The sequence below is a fragment of the Protopterus annectens genome, chromosome 3.part1, assembly GCF_019279795.1.
Source record: "Protopterus annectens isolate FY-2018-M chromosome 3.part1, PAN1.0, whole genome shotgun sequence".
Classification (NCBI taxonomy): domain Eukaryota; kingdom Metazoa; phylum Chordata; order Ceratodontiformes; family Protopteridae; genus Protopterus; species Protopterus annectens.
The window spans coordinates 770,614,483-770,631,964 of record NC_056732.1 but is presented as its reverse complement, the minus strand read 5'-3'; the positions used below and the strand labels follow the sequence as shown (position 1 = coordinate 770,631,964).

Sequence of the window (17,482 nt, the reverse complement as noted above, 5' to 3'; positions counted from 1 at the left end):
GCAATGTCCTAAAACCGAATGATGAAAATTCTGAACAAAGAAATTTCTGACTGACAAATCTTGCCACCTTCTCAACCCATGTTAACGCTTGTTCTTAGGTCCAGAGTGGTAGGGAGTTGTGAGGTGTGGTGTTTATCTTGAATATAGCAGAATTTGGCATTTTGACTTTTCGTGGAACAAATCGATTATACGATGAATTGACCTACAGCGATTCAAGGAAATTAATGTAAACCTACATATATATATATATATATATATATATATATATATATATATATATATATATATATATATACACAGTTATAGAAAGATATGTATTTATGCATATGTGTGTGTGTGTATCTATCTATCTATCTATATATATATATATATATATGTATGTATATAAACATATTTTTATGTATATATATATATATATATATATATATATATATATATATATATATATATATATATATATGTGTGTGTGTGTGTGCATGTGTATCAATTTTTCACTAATGGAATCATAATAAACTCCACATTCAAGGCAAGGATAAAAAGCTCACCTCACTATTTACAAATGAATAAACATAACAAGAGACCACTTCAACCTGAAAGAGACAGTGTGCAGATGGATCACAATAACTAGACATCAGTAGACTCACCTACCAATCACCAGCCATCCAATTAACTTTTAGTGCAACATAACCCCACTTACTCACCTAAGCAACTTTCAATGAGAAGAAAAGAAAGAAGAGGAAAGGGAAAAACAGAAAGAAAGAAGGAAAGAAAGAAAGAAAGACAAGAGAAAAGTAAAAGAAAGAAAAAAGTGGTGAGGGGACCTTCCACCTATAACTGAAGGGGAGGCCTCTTCTTCCACCCAATCCACTTTTATCTTGAGCAGGGCTGCTGTTAACATTTTGGGGGCCCCCTGGACACTTCTGTCAGAGAATCGCCTTATTACTGCTATCCCTCCTAAGCAACATGTTAATTCATACTGCAGAGTTTTAGAAGTAGTATGCACAGATTGAACTGTGGCTACAATTGTCTTACGTTACAACAGACCTGTGTACCACAGTATTTTGGTCCATCTCACAGATGGACTTTCACTTGCAATAATACATTGCAGAAGATCTATGAACAGGTCAGGACATGAGTGAAATGGTGCCTTAGGCACTGCCTGCTGTTTCACTCTCCCCACACATATACACAAATCCTCCAATGCTCTGCTCTGTTTACCCCCTATCTTGGGATTCTCACACCTTTTTCAAGAAGCCATGACTTTCTAAATGCTCTGAAGTGCATGTTAAAGTTTTTTTTCTTTTTACACAACCTTGTCATTCAGTGATAGCTTGAACAAAAATTGCATTCTTACCGAAAATAGTTTAAGCTGAAGGAGCGATCCGATGATGTTTTCGCTGGAATAGAGTTCCACAACAACTGAAACTGTGATTTATAATGACTGAAAAGGGCTGACCGAGATAATGGTGATGTCACAGTGTGGGAGGATCAGCTGGAGAGGGAACTACTGTTTTAACTATGTCAGCAAGGTAGAGACCAATTAGACCAGAAATAATGCGATAGCAAAAGGCAGAAATGTACAAGTGACAAACTTCTTCGTGCTTTTTGTAATTGCTGATGGCTGGGATCAGTTTATAGGGAATGAAGAAGACTTGTGGTTGAGTAAAATTGTGACTGAGCCCGGAGTGTTCCTTTAAGGAAAGAAATTCACTGCTGCTGTTCAATTTTAGTTTTTCTTGCTTCATTTCTACACAACTTTCCTGACCAACAGCACAGTATTAACTATTTAAGAAATACCTTAATTGATACAGATTCTCCAGAAGTCACAATGTTATATATGCTCTGGGATGCATTTTAGATCATTTCCCAACCTTTGAATCCAGTGGTGGCCTGCATAAAAATAATGAGTAAGAAAAGAATTTCAGTCTTTTTTCTTTTGAGAAAGATAAGTTATGCCCAAGGTTTAATTTTAAAAATTGACAAAATAGTAATTCACAATAAACTAATTAGGCAATTGTTGTGAGGAGACACAAATTCTGCTTGCTCCCCCCCTCCATAAAAAGACAGTCATTACCTGGGCATATGACTTTGCAGGAGGTGAAATAAGGTTTGAACTTCCAACAATATTTTGATTCAGCTGAGTACACAGAATCAGAGAGAGACTTTAATGCAGGCTTTTTATATTACTTATCATTTTTGTTGAGAATGACCTGACAGGGGTTTGTGAGAGGAATAGACCTGTTAAGTCATGTACTAGGGAATTGACCATGTTTTTTTTCATGTCCTGCACACATTTCAGAGGGAATTATTTGAAAACTTGTCATATTTATAGAGTAAGACTACTGCTAAAACACTGCATGAAGCATACATATACCGATAACTGCCAGATATTAAAGATAAGTGCAGCTTTTTATTTTTGATAGATTGTCAAACCATGAAAAAATACTGATTACAACTCTTGTACTGTGTGTACCTGCTGAGAAAGAAATGGGTATGTATTATACGTTTAGAGTACTGTCTTACAATGTTTTCAATACACGATGTATGTTTTGTGGTATTTGTTTTAATTATTTGTTTTTTACAACATTCCAATTTTAACTGTGATGTGGATGGACAGTTAATTATATATGGATGTGATCTTCCTTCTTTTTTGTCTTATTTTGAATTAATTATATTTGTTTAAAAACTGAATATGTTGTAGTGGGTCAGTTTGTTTACTGACATGGAATCAAGTTATCATTTACTTGTTTCTGTGTTTGTATGTCCTTGTATGTGTGTGTGTGTGTGTGTAATTATGTATGTGTGTGTTTGTGTGTGTGTGTGTGTGTGTGTGTGTGTGTGTGTGTGTGTGTGTGTGTGTGTGTGTGTGTGTGTGTGTGTGTGTGTGTGTGTGTGTGTGTGTGTGTGTGTGTACGCACGTGCACATGTGCATACGTAAAAATCAGTGATATTTTTACACAGACATGCATACATATATACACTGCACATTTACCTTTAGGGGGAAGGGATGAACATTTTATGTGATGCATATTTTTGAGGGACTTTGGTTAACCAGAGCACTTGAATAAATGCACACACAGGCATGGAGGGTTTGCAGACTCCACATAGAAAAAACATAGCCAAGAACTAAACCAGAGCAAAACACTGTGAATGGCAGAGCTATTCATTGTGCAACAGTGCCAATAAATAGCAGCTTTAACACACATTTTCTTCCTGCCTGACCAACAATTACAATCACCTATCATGTTTAAGGTCCATATCTGTGAAGCTAAGTGAAAGAAAATATGCCCAGCTTGCTACTCTTAAATACACTGCAACTCTGCCCCCTCTACACACCCACATATAAGTGTAATGGCAATGCAGATGATTTTGCTAGAAAGTAAAACATTATAGCCCATTTTTTTACTTTTGCACTGCAATACACACACACACACACACACACACACACACACACACACACACACACACACACACACACACACACACACACACACACACACACACACACACACATACATACATATTGACACCTAGACATTCACATTCACATAAACATAAGCCACAGGAATACTAGATTTGCACTTATTTCATTATACGCCACACAAGATCAGTGACTATTTTTCAACAGTTGTCAAACAACAGCAGGGATAAACCACTTTTATTCACCTTATTGAGAAGTTGTGCATACCTGTCACTATCCATTATTTCACAGAATGTCCCTGATTTTACCTGATAATTTTAGTCTGTTCCTTGTAAAAAAAAAGTTTAATTTACTGGTAAATCTTTCAAGATTACAGACAGTCAATAAATCCAGACATCAGTGTTTCATACATCTTATTGTCCATAAAAATACATGTTAATGCAAAATGTGTTATTCTATTCACTTAAATGAATCAGAGTAATATTTAAAATGTGTTCTTGATTTTGAGCATTTTCCACTATCATTTTTGGCTTTGAAGTTGACAGTTATAGTATCTGGTATTCTGGCAGTATCTCCCTGAAAAAGAAAACTATTCCCAAAGATCAGAAGCATCGACTCATCTTAAAATCCGGGTCAAGCACTGAGATCTGCTATTCTTGGCTGCTGATTTCTAGTGCTTACCTTGCTCATGCTCATTTAGTGATTATCAGCTTTATCCTAACAACCTTGTTTTAGATAATAGTATAATCAGAAAATAAATATTGTTTTTCTCCTCATTTTCCCACAGCCAACAGCATCTTTTGTGGGGCCCCCTGTTGACTATCAGAAGTTCAAAATGGGTTTGGTCAAAATCACTTCAGTCGAAGTCCGGAGGCTGAACGCCAACAATGTCGAACCTGACATTGTCAAAGTACAGATCTCGCCCCCATCTTGACCCATGTTAAAACCCGTTACGAGGTTTACGTCGAGTCGTATTTCGACAATGTCAGAATTCGACATTGCCACTTTTGCGGAAGTCGGTCGATGATCCCATCATTCAATGGAGTCTAGTTCGAACTTCTGTTGGTAAACCAGGGCCCCCACACAGTCAAGGATGATTGGAAGGGTCCTGCAGCCATGGGTATTACATGCATCTGAAGCTGACTATGATATTAGTTTTAGTGGAGAAAAGGTCCACCAGCAAGATATAATTAAGTTAAGGGTACTGAGTCAGTAACAAAATATGTAATTATGAAGCTTGTTACATGACAATACACTGTTACTATAACCAGAGAAATCTCTCCATTTTAAAGGAGATGTAAATAAGAGTTATTATTACCCACTTGGTTTATTAAGTACACAAGACTGCTAGACTAGCTTTTGTTGGGTTGGCAAACATGATACAAAATATCAAAATAAGATAACTTGCTGTGGTTGGGGGCCGCCAGGACCAGGGGATTCCCATCTACCACAGAGTTCACTGGCTATGACCTCGAGACTCACTTAGGGAGGGCCAGTTGACAAGTTTAAGTTGCAGTGCCAAAGCGACAGTCCCTCCCTTTGCTTGAACACATAATCTACCCCCTTTCCCTTTAAATTTTAACCTGCCCCCAAACTGCTGCACTTATCAATGCTTAATCCCAAATCTACTTCCCTCCTGTTACCCCCTACAAACTCTAACTTAGCCCAGTTTACAAATGCGTCTGCAAGACAAATATAATTTTCACATCACTCCTGTACCTATCAATGCTTACTCCCCCCTCTACTTCCTTCCCGTTACGCCCTACAAACTCTAACTTAGCCCAGTTTACAAATGCATCTGCAAGACAAATATAATTTTCACATCACTGCTGTACCTATCAATGCTTACTCCCACCTCTACTTCCCTCCCATTACCCCCTACCAACTCTAACTTAGGCCAGTATACAAATGCGTCTGCAAGACAAATATAATTTTCACATCACTGCTGTACCTATCAATGCTTACTCCCACCTCTACTTCCCTCCCATTACCCCCTACCAACTCTAACTTAGGCCAGTATACAAATGCGTTTGCAAGACAAATATAATTTTCACATTTCTGTACTCAACAAAAACATGGAAACAAATGTATTGCTGTCAAGTGAAAGCTAAAGCCTGACTGCATGACTGCATGTCTAGTCTGTAACATTTCCATGATATGAAAAGTTGCTTTTGGAACTTTGAAGGAAAATATCAGTCTGGGTTTATGTGCATTATAATATAATATAGCATTGATGTAAACAAACTATGGATGGAAGGAATGTTTTTACTGATGACATTACTGTTTGTATCTTCAATGACATTCACTGTTCACAATAAAGTTATTTTTGTTTGGCTTATGATTTTTAAACTGGAATGTAAGCATATGTGCCGTCTACTAGATATGTGACATTCCACACTTCATAAATGTTAATGAGTTAAATGCCTAAGCCCAAGCATTTTAAAAGCTGAAAATAAAATATTACACAATTAAGATAATATCCAAATTTTATTAAATTTTAAGTAATTAATAAAATTGTAAAATTTGCTAGTGAAATAAGAGTATGATAATATTTAATATATGCTGCAGGGACAATGCTGTATTATATATAATTAATTTAGTATTTTAGGATCTTAGAGGAATATGGTCAAAACTGAATTTAAACATGCATTTTAAATAGTTTATATAGTTGCTAGAATGTTGTTGATTGATTATTGTTTACTTTGACTGCATTAATAAAGTAATTTTAATATGAATGTGGATACCTTGAAAAATGTATTTATGTGTTACTTTATACTTTATGAAGTAAGTAATCGAACTGGTCCAGGAACCCTTCCTGGTAACAACACAACCATAATGGCAAATACAATGACAAATGAGAAATGCACTTAATAATAATAAAAAAAAAAAAAAAGAAAATATTGCCATTTATGTATTTCACAATGATTGCATGCTCAATAATATAGCTATACTGTAACAGTGAATAAGAGACACATTAAAAACATTTACAATAGTGCATACATTATTAATGCTTAAATAAAAATGCAAACTTCATTACAAATTCAGAATCATGTAAGTATTTTATTTATTTATTTTTATTTATTTTACATTTGTTGACTGGGATAGTCCGACTAGATTCATATCCATTTTCAGTGGTGGCCCGGGGAGAAAAGCTCCAAGGTAAACAGATACAATAAAAACAATGAAGACATATTACAGATATGGTATTTACAAAGAATGCATAAGCAATCATGAATAGACAAGTTCACAGGTTACAGTTACCCCTGGTTACAGTCAGGGGAAAATTAAACAGTAGTTTGATTAATTGATTATTCACATTCATGGTGACAGTTAGCCAGGCTTGTTGCAGTGGCAAAGCCAGTTTAGTGCTAGATGTTGTTTGAGTTTAGCTTTAAATTGGCCTAGGGAGGAGAGCAAAGTAATATCAGTTGGAAGTAAGTTCCAGGCTCTACCTACAGGGTTTGCAAAGAGGGAATCACCAGCTCCATTCTTAATTTTGATTGTCTGAATTAGTAGTTTGTTCGAGGATCGAAGCAGTCTCGAGATGTTATAGGGGGTGATAATATTTTTAAGAACTGGTGTATTATCTGGATTATGGAGGATTTTATTAGCCATAATCAGAAGGTTGTACTGGATTAGACTGGGAGGTTCTAGCCACTTAAGTTGTTTAAGGTTGATGCAGTGGTGTGTTCTAAAAGGCAGGCCAATGTTAAACCTGGCAATGTGATTATAACAGGTTGACAGTCTATTAAGTACAGACTTGTTTAGATTAGAGAAGGGGGGAAGCATATAGAAGTGTTGAAAGTAGGTAAGAGCGAGCTATGGCAATCTTAGCTGGAGAGGTTAGGAAGGCTTTTATTCTCTATAGTGACCCAAGTTTTTTATTGATGATCTTGATCAATTGGTTTACATGAAGGTCAAATGTTAGGTTATTATCAATTATGACACCTAGTAGTTTTGTAGAGGGGTCGGGGGTGATTATTGTCCCACCTTTTGCATTTATGGTGAAGGTAAAAGCAGCAGACCTTTGTGTTGGTGAGAATAACAGCATTTTATGCAAGTATACTGTACAACTCACAGAGCTGTAAGATGTTACAGTGGTATACTGAACTAGGAGTCAGAGGGCAAATGCTATGGGACAGTACAAAAAAAGGCAAGGAGGATTGGTTAACTATATCTACATCACTCTTATTTTTCAATAGCAGTATCAGACATATTAAACCGGAAACTTTTAGAATGGAGCCACAGGTACAGCAGGACCTAACAAGTACTACAACATTGCATTAGCTTACATCTTGATAAGCATTTGTACTCACTTTCTTTGAACAGCTGGAATCTGGGTGTTTTCTTGAAAGTCATTAGTTGGTCTGTATACCTAATATTCTTCCTGAGAATGTTTTAGACAGCTGAAGCTGTGATGGTGAAAGCTTTCTCTCATGTACAAAGTGTGAATGAGGGCTGCACACCTGATTGCTATAATTATGTCTGAGACTATAGGAGTGGTTTTAAAAGAAGCGGTGGTCAGTAGCCATCATTTTATAAATAAGCTCTATCTGTAACAGGCAGCCAGTCATTTGACTTGACAGTGGTGCTTGCAGTTGTGAGCTCAGTTTATGCATCTAAGTATTTTTTTTTCTTTGCTGATTGAGTGAGCACAGTATTACATGCAAAGGGAAATGCAGTTAAAGCAAGGTAGTATTCCAGAAAGGGCAGAAGTACTTTTATAACATTGGCTAGCCTGGCCTCAGTGGTCAACAAGTTAGATATGTTGTGTAAGACTTTAAGGTGAGTTAATACCTTGTTGATCTGAGCTTCAGTGTGTTGAGGGAATGATAGAATTTAGTCTAAGGTTAGTCTTAGGTATCTCTAGTAAGTACTGGTTACAAGAGGGGTAAACAGAGGGTCTGTAATGTTGAAGCTAGTGATGTTACTTTGTTGTATACAGACATCATATAGTGTTTCACGTGTGTGTGTGTGTGTGTGTGTGTGTGTGTGTGTGTGTGTGTGTGTGTGTGTGTGTGTGTGTGTGTGTGTGTGTGTGTGTGTGTGTGTGTGTGTGTGTGTGTGTGTGTGTGTGTGTGTGTGTGTGTGTGTGTGTGTGTGTGTGTGTGTGTGTGTGTGTGTGTGTGTGTGTGTGCGTGTGTGTGTGTGTGAGTGTGTGTGTGTGTGTGTGTGTGTGAGTGTGTGTGTGTGTGTGTGTGTGTGTGAGTGTTTGTGTGTGTGTGAGTGTTTGTGTGTGTGTGAGTATGTGTGTGTGTGTGTCTGTGTGTGTGTGTGTGTGTGTGTGTGTGTGTGTGTGTGTGTGTGTGTGTGTGTGTGTGTGTGCATGTGTGCGTGTGTGTGTGTGTGTTGTGCGTGTGTTGTGCGTGTGTCTGTTGATGGACAGCTTATTTTTATTTTTATTTGTAGTCATTTTCTCATTTAGATAAATGAGTATAATAATTAAAATGTATTATAAAATATAAAACCAGATGCGACAATTTTAAACGATCCCCCTACAAAACTAATCTAATGATGATGATGATGATGATCCTACTGAAGGAGTCTTCAGACTCACATACGTGAGTTATTGAATGTAGTTGATTCTAGAGGACCAGTGCAAGATAAGCAGACAGCAGCTTGCTGGGTATTACAAAGTGGGTTCTAGAAAATAGCTGGTAGACTTTTTTTATCTAAGGACATGAGGGTCCACATGAGAGAAAACAGCACTAGATTCCCCTTAAAAAAAACAGATTCCAGGTTGTTCAGAACCTAGAAGATAAAGACAGAAGTCTTAAAATAGGCCTGGTATTAAAACAGTCACTACAAATGTCACAAGAAATACATCACATAGCATGCCGAAGCTGATATGTATTATCAAGAACCTTACCAAAGGATTTGTGCCTCCTACATGCATGTTATGCACCCATCATTTAGTGTGTGATGACAGCATTACAAATGTCTGAGTGAGATGACAGTAGTATGAGCACACTGAAAGGGTCTGATGGTGGAAAAAGGTTTATGATCTAGGGAATATTCTTAAATTAAAAACAGGATGCCTTGCTGATGACCATCACATGGTTCTTCAGTGTTACTCTGTTATCCAGAATTGTATCCATATCTTAGAAGATCTGAGAACTTAGAGCATATCCTCTTGTAAATAGAATTGTAGGAAAAGGTGAGGAAGGTGGGATGGACAAATGATGGTAACATCAGCATCCCAGCATTCTTTGCGTTTTAGTCAGTGATTGCCACCCACGTAAACATGGAGTGCAGACACTTTTCAATAGGGGTAAATCCTGGCAGAGATTGTTGAGTCAAAAAGAGTTAAATGTCATCAGCTTATGATTGATACCAAATACTTCTCCCTTGTAGATCCTCTCCTAATGCAAGTATTTACACTAAAAAGTAACAATAGTGACAAACTAATGCCCAGTCCACTGCCCAAAATGTAAGAGGCAAACTGTCTGTGAATAGTTATGAGAAAAAACATGAATATGATTTTTGGAACTTGGTATCAGTGCCATGATGTTTAGTATAATAATCCATAGTGGGAAATGCCCCTCTATGGTCAGAATCCCAAATTCCAATACTCCACTCATGGAAAAAAAAAAAAAAAAAACAAGATATCTAAAGTCTACCACCTAAGGTAGATGTTCCCCCTGAACAGTAAAAATTCACCCATTCTTTTCTTGGGGAGGATCATGAACTCTCATTTGTAGGTGCTGATGTTCACCCCATTTTCATTAAAACCAGCAGCAAACTACTAGGTTATGTTGGAAGTCATAGTTAAGGCTAAGAAGGCAGAATTATTTAAAAACAACAAAGATCCAACTCTCTTATCCCAAAACTGGAGACTCTTGACAGCTTGCCTGCACTTTTATAATATGACCATGAAAGTTGGAAACGGTGGATATACATATTCAAGTAAATAAATTTGTTAGTGACAAAGCTTATAAAATGATCCATAGGTTGTCACTGTATGCAGAAGTAAATGCATATTTATTAAGTAAATATAAGGCTGAAAGCTGTAAACAAGTAGTATTAAAATCCTGACAGATTTGATATCCAGGAAGGAGCTAGCTTAAAGGGTGATGCTAATTCCATGCATCAAGCCTTGATTGAATCTGATGAAGGAATATCCATTAAGTCTGTGAACATGGACTATATATGTTATGGTTTGTTGGCTTATCTCACTTTTAGAATGTCAGTTTTATCTGAAGCATTTATAATTCATAGATGAGAAGTGACTTGATCTTAATATTTGCTACTTAACAAAATATTTATGTAACGGCATCCATTTCATCTCCCAATATTGACCAGCGCCTTTAGCAGTTCCTGCAGAATTTACCCATTCCTGCACTCTTGACACTACAAAGCTGTATAATTTTGGTACTGATCTCATCTACAGGAATGGATCCAACTCCACTATCTGGTTGCTGTCCTGCCTTTCCAGTATCAACTCTTAACAAAGCTCTCAGCTGAGGTCAGTGTTTCTTAATTCATTCTCTGAACAGCCTAAGCATTATCTCAACCCCCCCCCCCCCAAACACATCTGATGGTTTGCCGGAAGCATAATGAGGACATCTGATTGCCATTTTCCATGTCCTCACCAAACTCACTTGCTGCAGCTACTGCCTTCCTGACTTTCACTATCTTATCCATCAATCAAATACAGAGCCCTCCAAAAGCAGTACTGTCAATCAAATAAAGAGCCCTCCAAAAGCAGTACTGTCAATCAGATACAGAGCCCTCCAAAAGCAGTAATACATGGAAATTCTCCTTCATTAATCTGAAGTCTCCCTCACCACTGGTGATTACTGCTTCAAAATGCTATTTTCAACTCTCCTAAGAAAATAGCAAATACATTTTGTTTTTATGCTATCAAAACAATCTGTATAAAAGTGTCTATGTTTTTTTTTCAATTTGCCTTCATAGAATCCTTCAATATATAAGAATTGTGCATGTTATGTATGGTCTAAAGTAAACTGTTTCTAGTAGTGACTGCACCCTAGATGAATAGGCGAAGATGACAGAAGTCAACAGTCAATGTCAGTTTGCCCTTCCTGAGGCAAGATGCAGTCTATTTGATCCCACTTGCCAGCTAATGTGGAAAAGTTGAATGGCAGGCAGGGTATGGGTAGGATGCATGTACATTCTTCATCCAGGTCCTCCTTTTAAGGTAGACTTCATGATGCTGTTCTGCAAGTTGATGCACACACACTAGGGAAGGCATTACAAGGCCCTTGCATATAAAGAGCATGTCAGCTACCTGGGAATGGAGTTAGACAGTATATCTGGAAATACCCTCAGGGCTGCCTGGATGATGGTGATTGCATTGTGACCACCTGTAACTCAGAGAAAAAAAATATTAGCTGTTTCAATAATGGCTAGATCACCTTCAAGAACAAGGGTTAGAAGGTTAGAAGGATAAAGAAAGAAAAAGTAAATAGTAAAGTCAGCCTACTGGGACAGTATCTGGACATCTGACCCTGTTACCTGTGATCCAATACCAACTGTGAAACAAGAGGACTGACTGAGAGAAAGAAGGATTAAATGGCTGATATAGTTATGGTGGAGGAGTGTGTTCTGGGGTTGTTGGGAACCCTTTAGTTAAGACAGGGACAGGATGATATACCTACATGCATACTATTTAATTCAGCAAAAAATAGAAGGATAAAGCAGGTACCTAAGAGTCAAATACACAGGAGAGTGCACATGATATGCATGATGAGGCATTACATCTTTCATTGCCATTTAGGGATGGTTCATCCACATCAAAGTATCTTAAATGAAACTATCCCCTTTGCAGCACCTATAGTCATGTTCCCTTTACTAACTTATATATATATATATATATATATATATATATATATATATATATATATATATATATATATATATATATGTGGTGCTATATGGTCCTCCATTATAAAGACATGCAGCCCCACAAAAAAACTGGCCCTGCAGCCATGCTGAAGACTAATGAGTCATTCAGTGGGGGTGAGGTGTATGCTTATTAGCCATATACTGCCTCCCTGGAACCACATCTAGGAGAGAATTTACATAGCTGAGCAATTCAAAAGAACGCTAGGCCATGTAAATCAGCATGACAATCCCCGATCTATCACCATAGCTGCTAAACACAAATAGGTGGGTGGATGGGGGGCTCAACTAGACAGCAGGGATTAATATTTAAAATGTCATACAAGCACTAACATTATGACAAGGACCAAGAGGAGGATATACTAAGCATTACAGAAGGCTCCATAAAAGTGCCCTAAGGCAAAGAATAGCATAATGGGCATGAGGAGATCCCAAGAAATAACATAACACGTTATATTTGTGGTAACCATAATATGGGGATTGGAGGGTGGGCAGATACACTAGACACCAGGCATGATTCTGTAAAGTGCCATACCAGCACTGACATCATAAAGGGATTGTGGGCTGAGGATACACTAGGCCACCAGGGCCTATGCATATGTGCTGTAATGGCACTAAAGTATTATGGCAGTAGGGAGAAACATGGGAGAATTGATAGGGTAGGAACAGGTACAGGGACTGTGGTTTGTGCATGCTCGTGTGTGTGTGTGTGTGTGTGTGTGTGTGTGTGTGTGTGTGTGTGTGTGTGTGTGTGACAGAGTGACTGGGGGAATGTCACTGTCTACACAAACTTCTTGTTAGTATCGCGATGTGCAGATCAGCCATGATCTGCACAGCTTCGTAGCAACTGAGATTCAAGAAACATGGAAATTCTCCAATAATGTCTTACCTCATTTCAGCTAGCATGTTCCTAAATCACAAATAAGAACATTATGCTAGAAGGGCCTTTCCAGCATGAATAAAAACTTTAATGAATTCCCAGGATAATGATTTAAAATATTTGAGTTGTAAAGACTTGATATGGTAGTGTGAATTCCAAATTACATGATTTTTTTTGGTCTGGCTTATATGATACTTGGGCACTATTGCCGATAATATAATCAAACATTATACCTACAATTTGTCAAATGAAAAATATAAATGGACTAACAACATTTTCAGAAAATATATTCACTCTCAATAAAGCAATGACTTTGAAAAGTAACATGACTTTTTATTCATGACAATTATTTTAACAAAAATATGCTGTATGTGATCTATACTGTATTTTCTTTCCTTTTCTAGGTCATTCAAATAAATTTTGAAGAATTTGACCTTGAAATCGGTTATGACACATTGACCATAGGTGATGGTGGAGAAGTCGGTGACCCAAAAACAGTTCTGCAAGTGTAAGCACCGTTTGTATAATTATTTCATATCAGCAGTGCATATTTAAAATAACTTGTGATGTATGCATTCCTTTCTCTTGCTATTCTGCACCTGCAAAGTGTAATGCATTTCATGAAATTTTGGAAATAATATAACAGTTGTAATGCCAACCTTTTTCTGTGTGCTCTGTTCTTTCATTATATAGTAAAATCATCCTGTCCTTAATTAGTTGCTCTTCTTGTTGTTGTTATATTGTTTTCTTCTTTTGTGCAGATTGACAGGGAGTTTTGTACCAGATTTAATTGTCAGCATGAGCAATCAGATGTGGCTGCACCTTCAGACAGACGAAAGTGTTGGTTCAATTGGGTTCAAAGTTACCTACAAAGGTAAGCTGATAAAAAGAAATTTTAGTTTTATACAAAGTTATTCAATAATTCAAACAATCATTTTTTTTTTAGCAAAATGATACATGCATATAAATTATACTATCTAAACAAATTACTGCATCAGGCATATGCAGATTTCAAATTTATCCTAAGGATATAAAGTGGAAAATAATCCTTTGGTGTTTCATTGTATGATGCATACTTATTTTCTGAAAACATGAACCGCTGATTTCTGAATTTTTAAATGTACAAATCCAGTCGCAAGTGAAAAAACAATTCAAAGCTTTGCAGCACTCATGGGTGATTGGGCTGTAAAATATACTTTGTTGTTTTGTAAACCTTTGGACTGTTTCTGAGATTAGACTCTTAATTTAGTGTTTTATAGAGTACCCTTTGCTACAACATGCTGTATCATGCGGATTCCTATTACACTGCTCTGAAGAATATGTTTATTGTATGGTCATAGTGCTTGCCCTCAGCAATTCTTGGTGCCATGTGAATCTTGAATAATGCAATGAAGATTTATTCATGCATCAAATTGTGTATGCCTGTATTTATTTATTTAATTAGCTGCACAATGCATATGATATGCATAAGGAAAAGAAATGTGATGCTGAGGAGAAATGAGATAACATCTGTAAAAACATTTGAGTATCATTCATATTAGGCACCATATTCCTCATGCTTGTATGTAACATACAGATATGTACAGTAAAAGTAATATATCTAAAGACCAGATCATGCTAATAATCGCTGTGAAATACAGCACACACACGTGCGCGCATGCACACGCGCACACACACACACACACACACACACACACACACACACACACACACACACACTCTCGCATCTGTATATGTATGTGTATGTGTATATATATATATATATATATATATATATATATATATATATATATATATATATATATACATTTATATCTCTATCTATCTATATATGTATATATAAGTTTTCTATAGCAATCCTGCAGCCCACAAACTTTCAACATTACAGTTTCAGGATTATAATATATGTATATCCATGTTTATACATACACAGGCATAAAGCATAATGTTTGCAAGGAAGAGCTTTAAAAGTATATTGATCATTTGTACTGATCAGCACATGCAAATATATTATTATGATGAAAATTAATGGGGAATTGTAAAAAATGCAATATATTGATGTCAACTGATATATTTTCTCCACCTGAAGAAGATATGCTATGCGTGGTTCTGGAAGACATATTCCACATGTCAATTAGAACATATGCTAATCTCTAAAAGGGCAGAAGATTCAGAGCCAAATTTGCAAGTTACGTTTGGATGACAAAGCCAAAGGAATAATATTGCAGATAATGTGTTACACATTGGCAATAATTTTGGGATATTTAACAGAAGGAGAGCTTAGAAATAAAAGAGCAACACTCAAGAAGAAAATATCTTCAACTAAAGCATCTCAATGGAGGTGAAAGACCCTTAAAATAAACAGATTATGTTGAAATTAACATAAATGAGAAACTTTCCACAATAAATTAGGGACAAAAAAGATAGCGAAAGATAGCAATTTAGTGCAGTAAATAAAGTCTATGGGTTGATGAAAAAACAAATATTGTATCAGTTTCCTGTGCAAAACAATTAGAAGGACGACAACTAATATGAGTTTATGTGCTAGAAGGAGTTGTGAATCAAACCTAATTTAGTGGTGTGACCAGAATTTCATTTGAACTGAACAAGGATGTAGGAAGAGACTCCACAATGCTTCTGACTCGATTCCATTAAGACAGATGATACGAAATGTGGAGACAGTTGTGAGCAGGGCCAAGACTGAGATAATGGACTGCTACATGATTAAAGGGTAGAACATGGAGAATTGTGGTGGAGTACAGGAGATTGTCAGTCTTCAGTCCAGTATATTTCAATATCTTTCCATTAAGCATAACTGAGCGAACGTAGAACATTATTAATCTCTTTGCTAATAGTATATAGATTAGAGCAGAAATGGAAGATGTGAGCAAAGTTCTAGGGAACGCATTGGAAGAAAAGTTTGCAGATGGGTGATAGCAGACTAGTGCAAGTTCCGACTGGGGTCTATCCTATTTTCAACGGAGGCCCAGGGAGAAAAGCCAAGTACATTTACAGACAAAAAAAAGTCATTTTGCACAATTCATTGCATTTCCATGAAAACACAACTATATGAATGCACCTAGAACACATTATATAACACATAGAAGCCTATGAATTTGAGGAAATATATATTTTTAATGGGGTAGTTAGTTACAGAGAAATTATACAGATAGACAGTGGATGTATTATTTAATGTGCTTATCAGTTGGAAGTACAGAGAGGGCTAGCAAAGGCAGCAAGGGATTTAGCAGAAGGTAGAACGTAAGAGGACAAGCAGTTATATGAAACATTAGTAGATTAAGGTGGAAAGCTGTATTAAGGAAAATAGAGGCAGTGCTAGTTACCTGGGAAATGGAAGTCTTGCAGGAGAGAAAGTTGTTAGAGGGTGGAGTGTCAATCTGTAGAAGGATAGTGCAAATGACAGCTGTGGGAGAATAAACCGTGAGATTTCTGAGTGATAGAAATATAAAGTTACATGCATAAGCTTAGGGTACAAAAAGGGTAGGCAAAAGGAGTGTAACTTTGTAGGTAGAGTTTAGGTTGAGTACGGGAGGGGAGGTTAGCCTGGTGTGGTACCTGTTATTACACATTGTCATATCTTTCCAAGAACAATCCTTGTGGGAACTAAATAGGAAGTAAAACGTATGGCAAAAGGGTGGGAAAAGGATATGTGAATGTTTATTTCTCCTGAAATGGCTCACCAGCAGTAGAGTGATAGCGGTCACAGTAAATAGGTTGCTGAGCTGGAGCCTTCAGGAAATTAAAAACTCTTGAAGCAAAAAGGTAATACTTCCAAGCTACTGACTCTGTTCAGGGCATACCTTATATATGAAGGATAGTTCTGGAGACATTGCAAAAAAAAAGTTTTTCAGATTGATGGAATAAATCCAAAAGAAAGCAATAAGAAAGGTGCCTAGGATGGAGGGGAAAGGATGTGATGAAATATTAGAGTAGCTGGATCTGTTCTCAATGGATACCAGAAGATGCATGATAGAGGTACACAAGATCATTCCAGGGAGACTTGAAGCGGTCTTCCTAATCAGTAATGTTGAGGAAGGACGAAGTGTCATAGGAAGCATATTGCAGAGACAAACCACTCCATGAACCATTTAAAATGGTTTCATAGAAAGGGTTATGGATTCAAGGAAGACACTACCAAAATGAGCGGTAAGAGTCCAGAGACATATTAAAGAATAAATGGGACAAATAAGAAAAAAGTATGGAAGGAAGTTTGGGCTATAAATTAGGAAGAAAGTAAAATGTGCTTAAAGGACCTACTAGATAAGCTTATTGCCTCCTTCTGCCATAAACAATAT

General features: G+C 36.8%; 1 protein-coding gene across 1 annotated transcript in view; it reads left to right on the top strand.

The window, feature by feature from the left end:
• LOC122797720 (CUB and sushi domain-containing protein 3) overlaps nt 1-17,482 on the top strand; it is a 5,249,173-nt gene that overhangs the window by 1,724,868 nt on the left and 3,506,823 nt on the right. The window contains exons 11-12 of the mRNA XM_044066251.1: nt 13,571-13,674; nt 13,928-14,040. Of these exons, the coding sequence (XP_043922186.1) occupies nt 13,571-13,674; nt 13,928-14,040 (217 nt within the window). The remainder of the gene's footprint in view (nt 1-13,570; nt 13,675-13,927; nt 14,041-17,482) is intronic.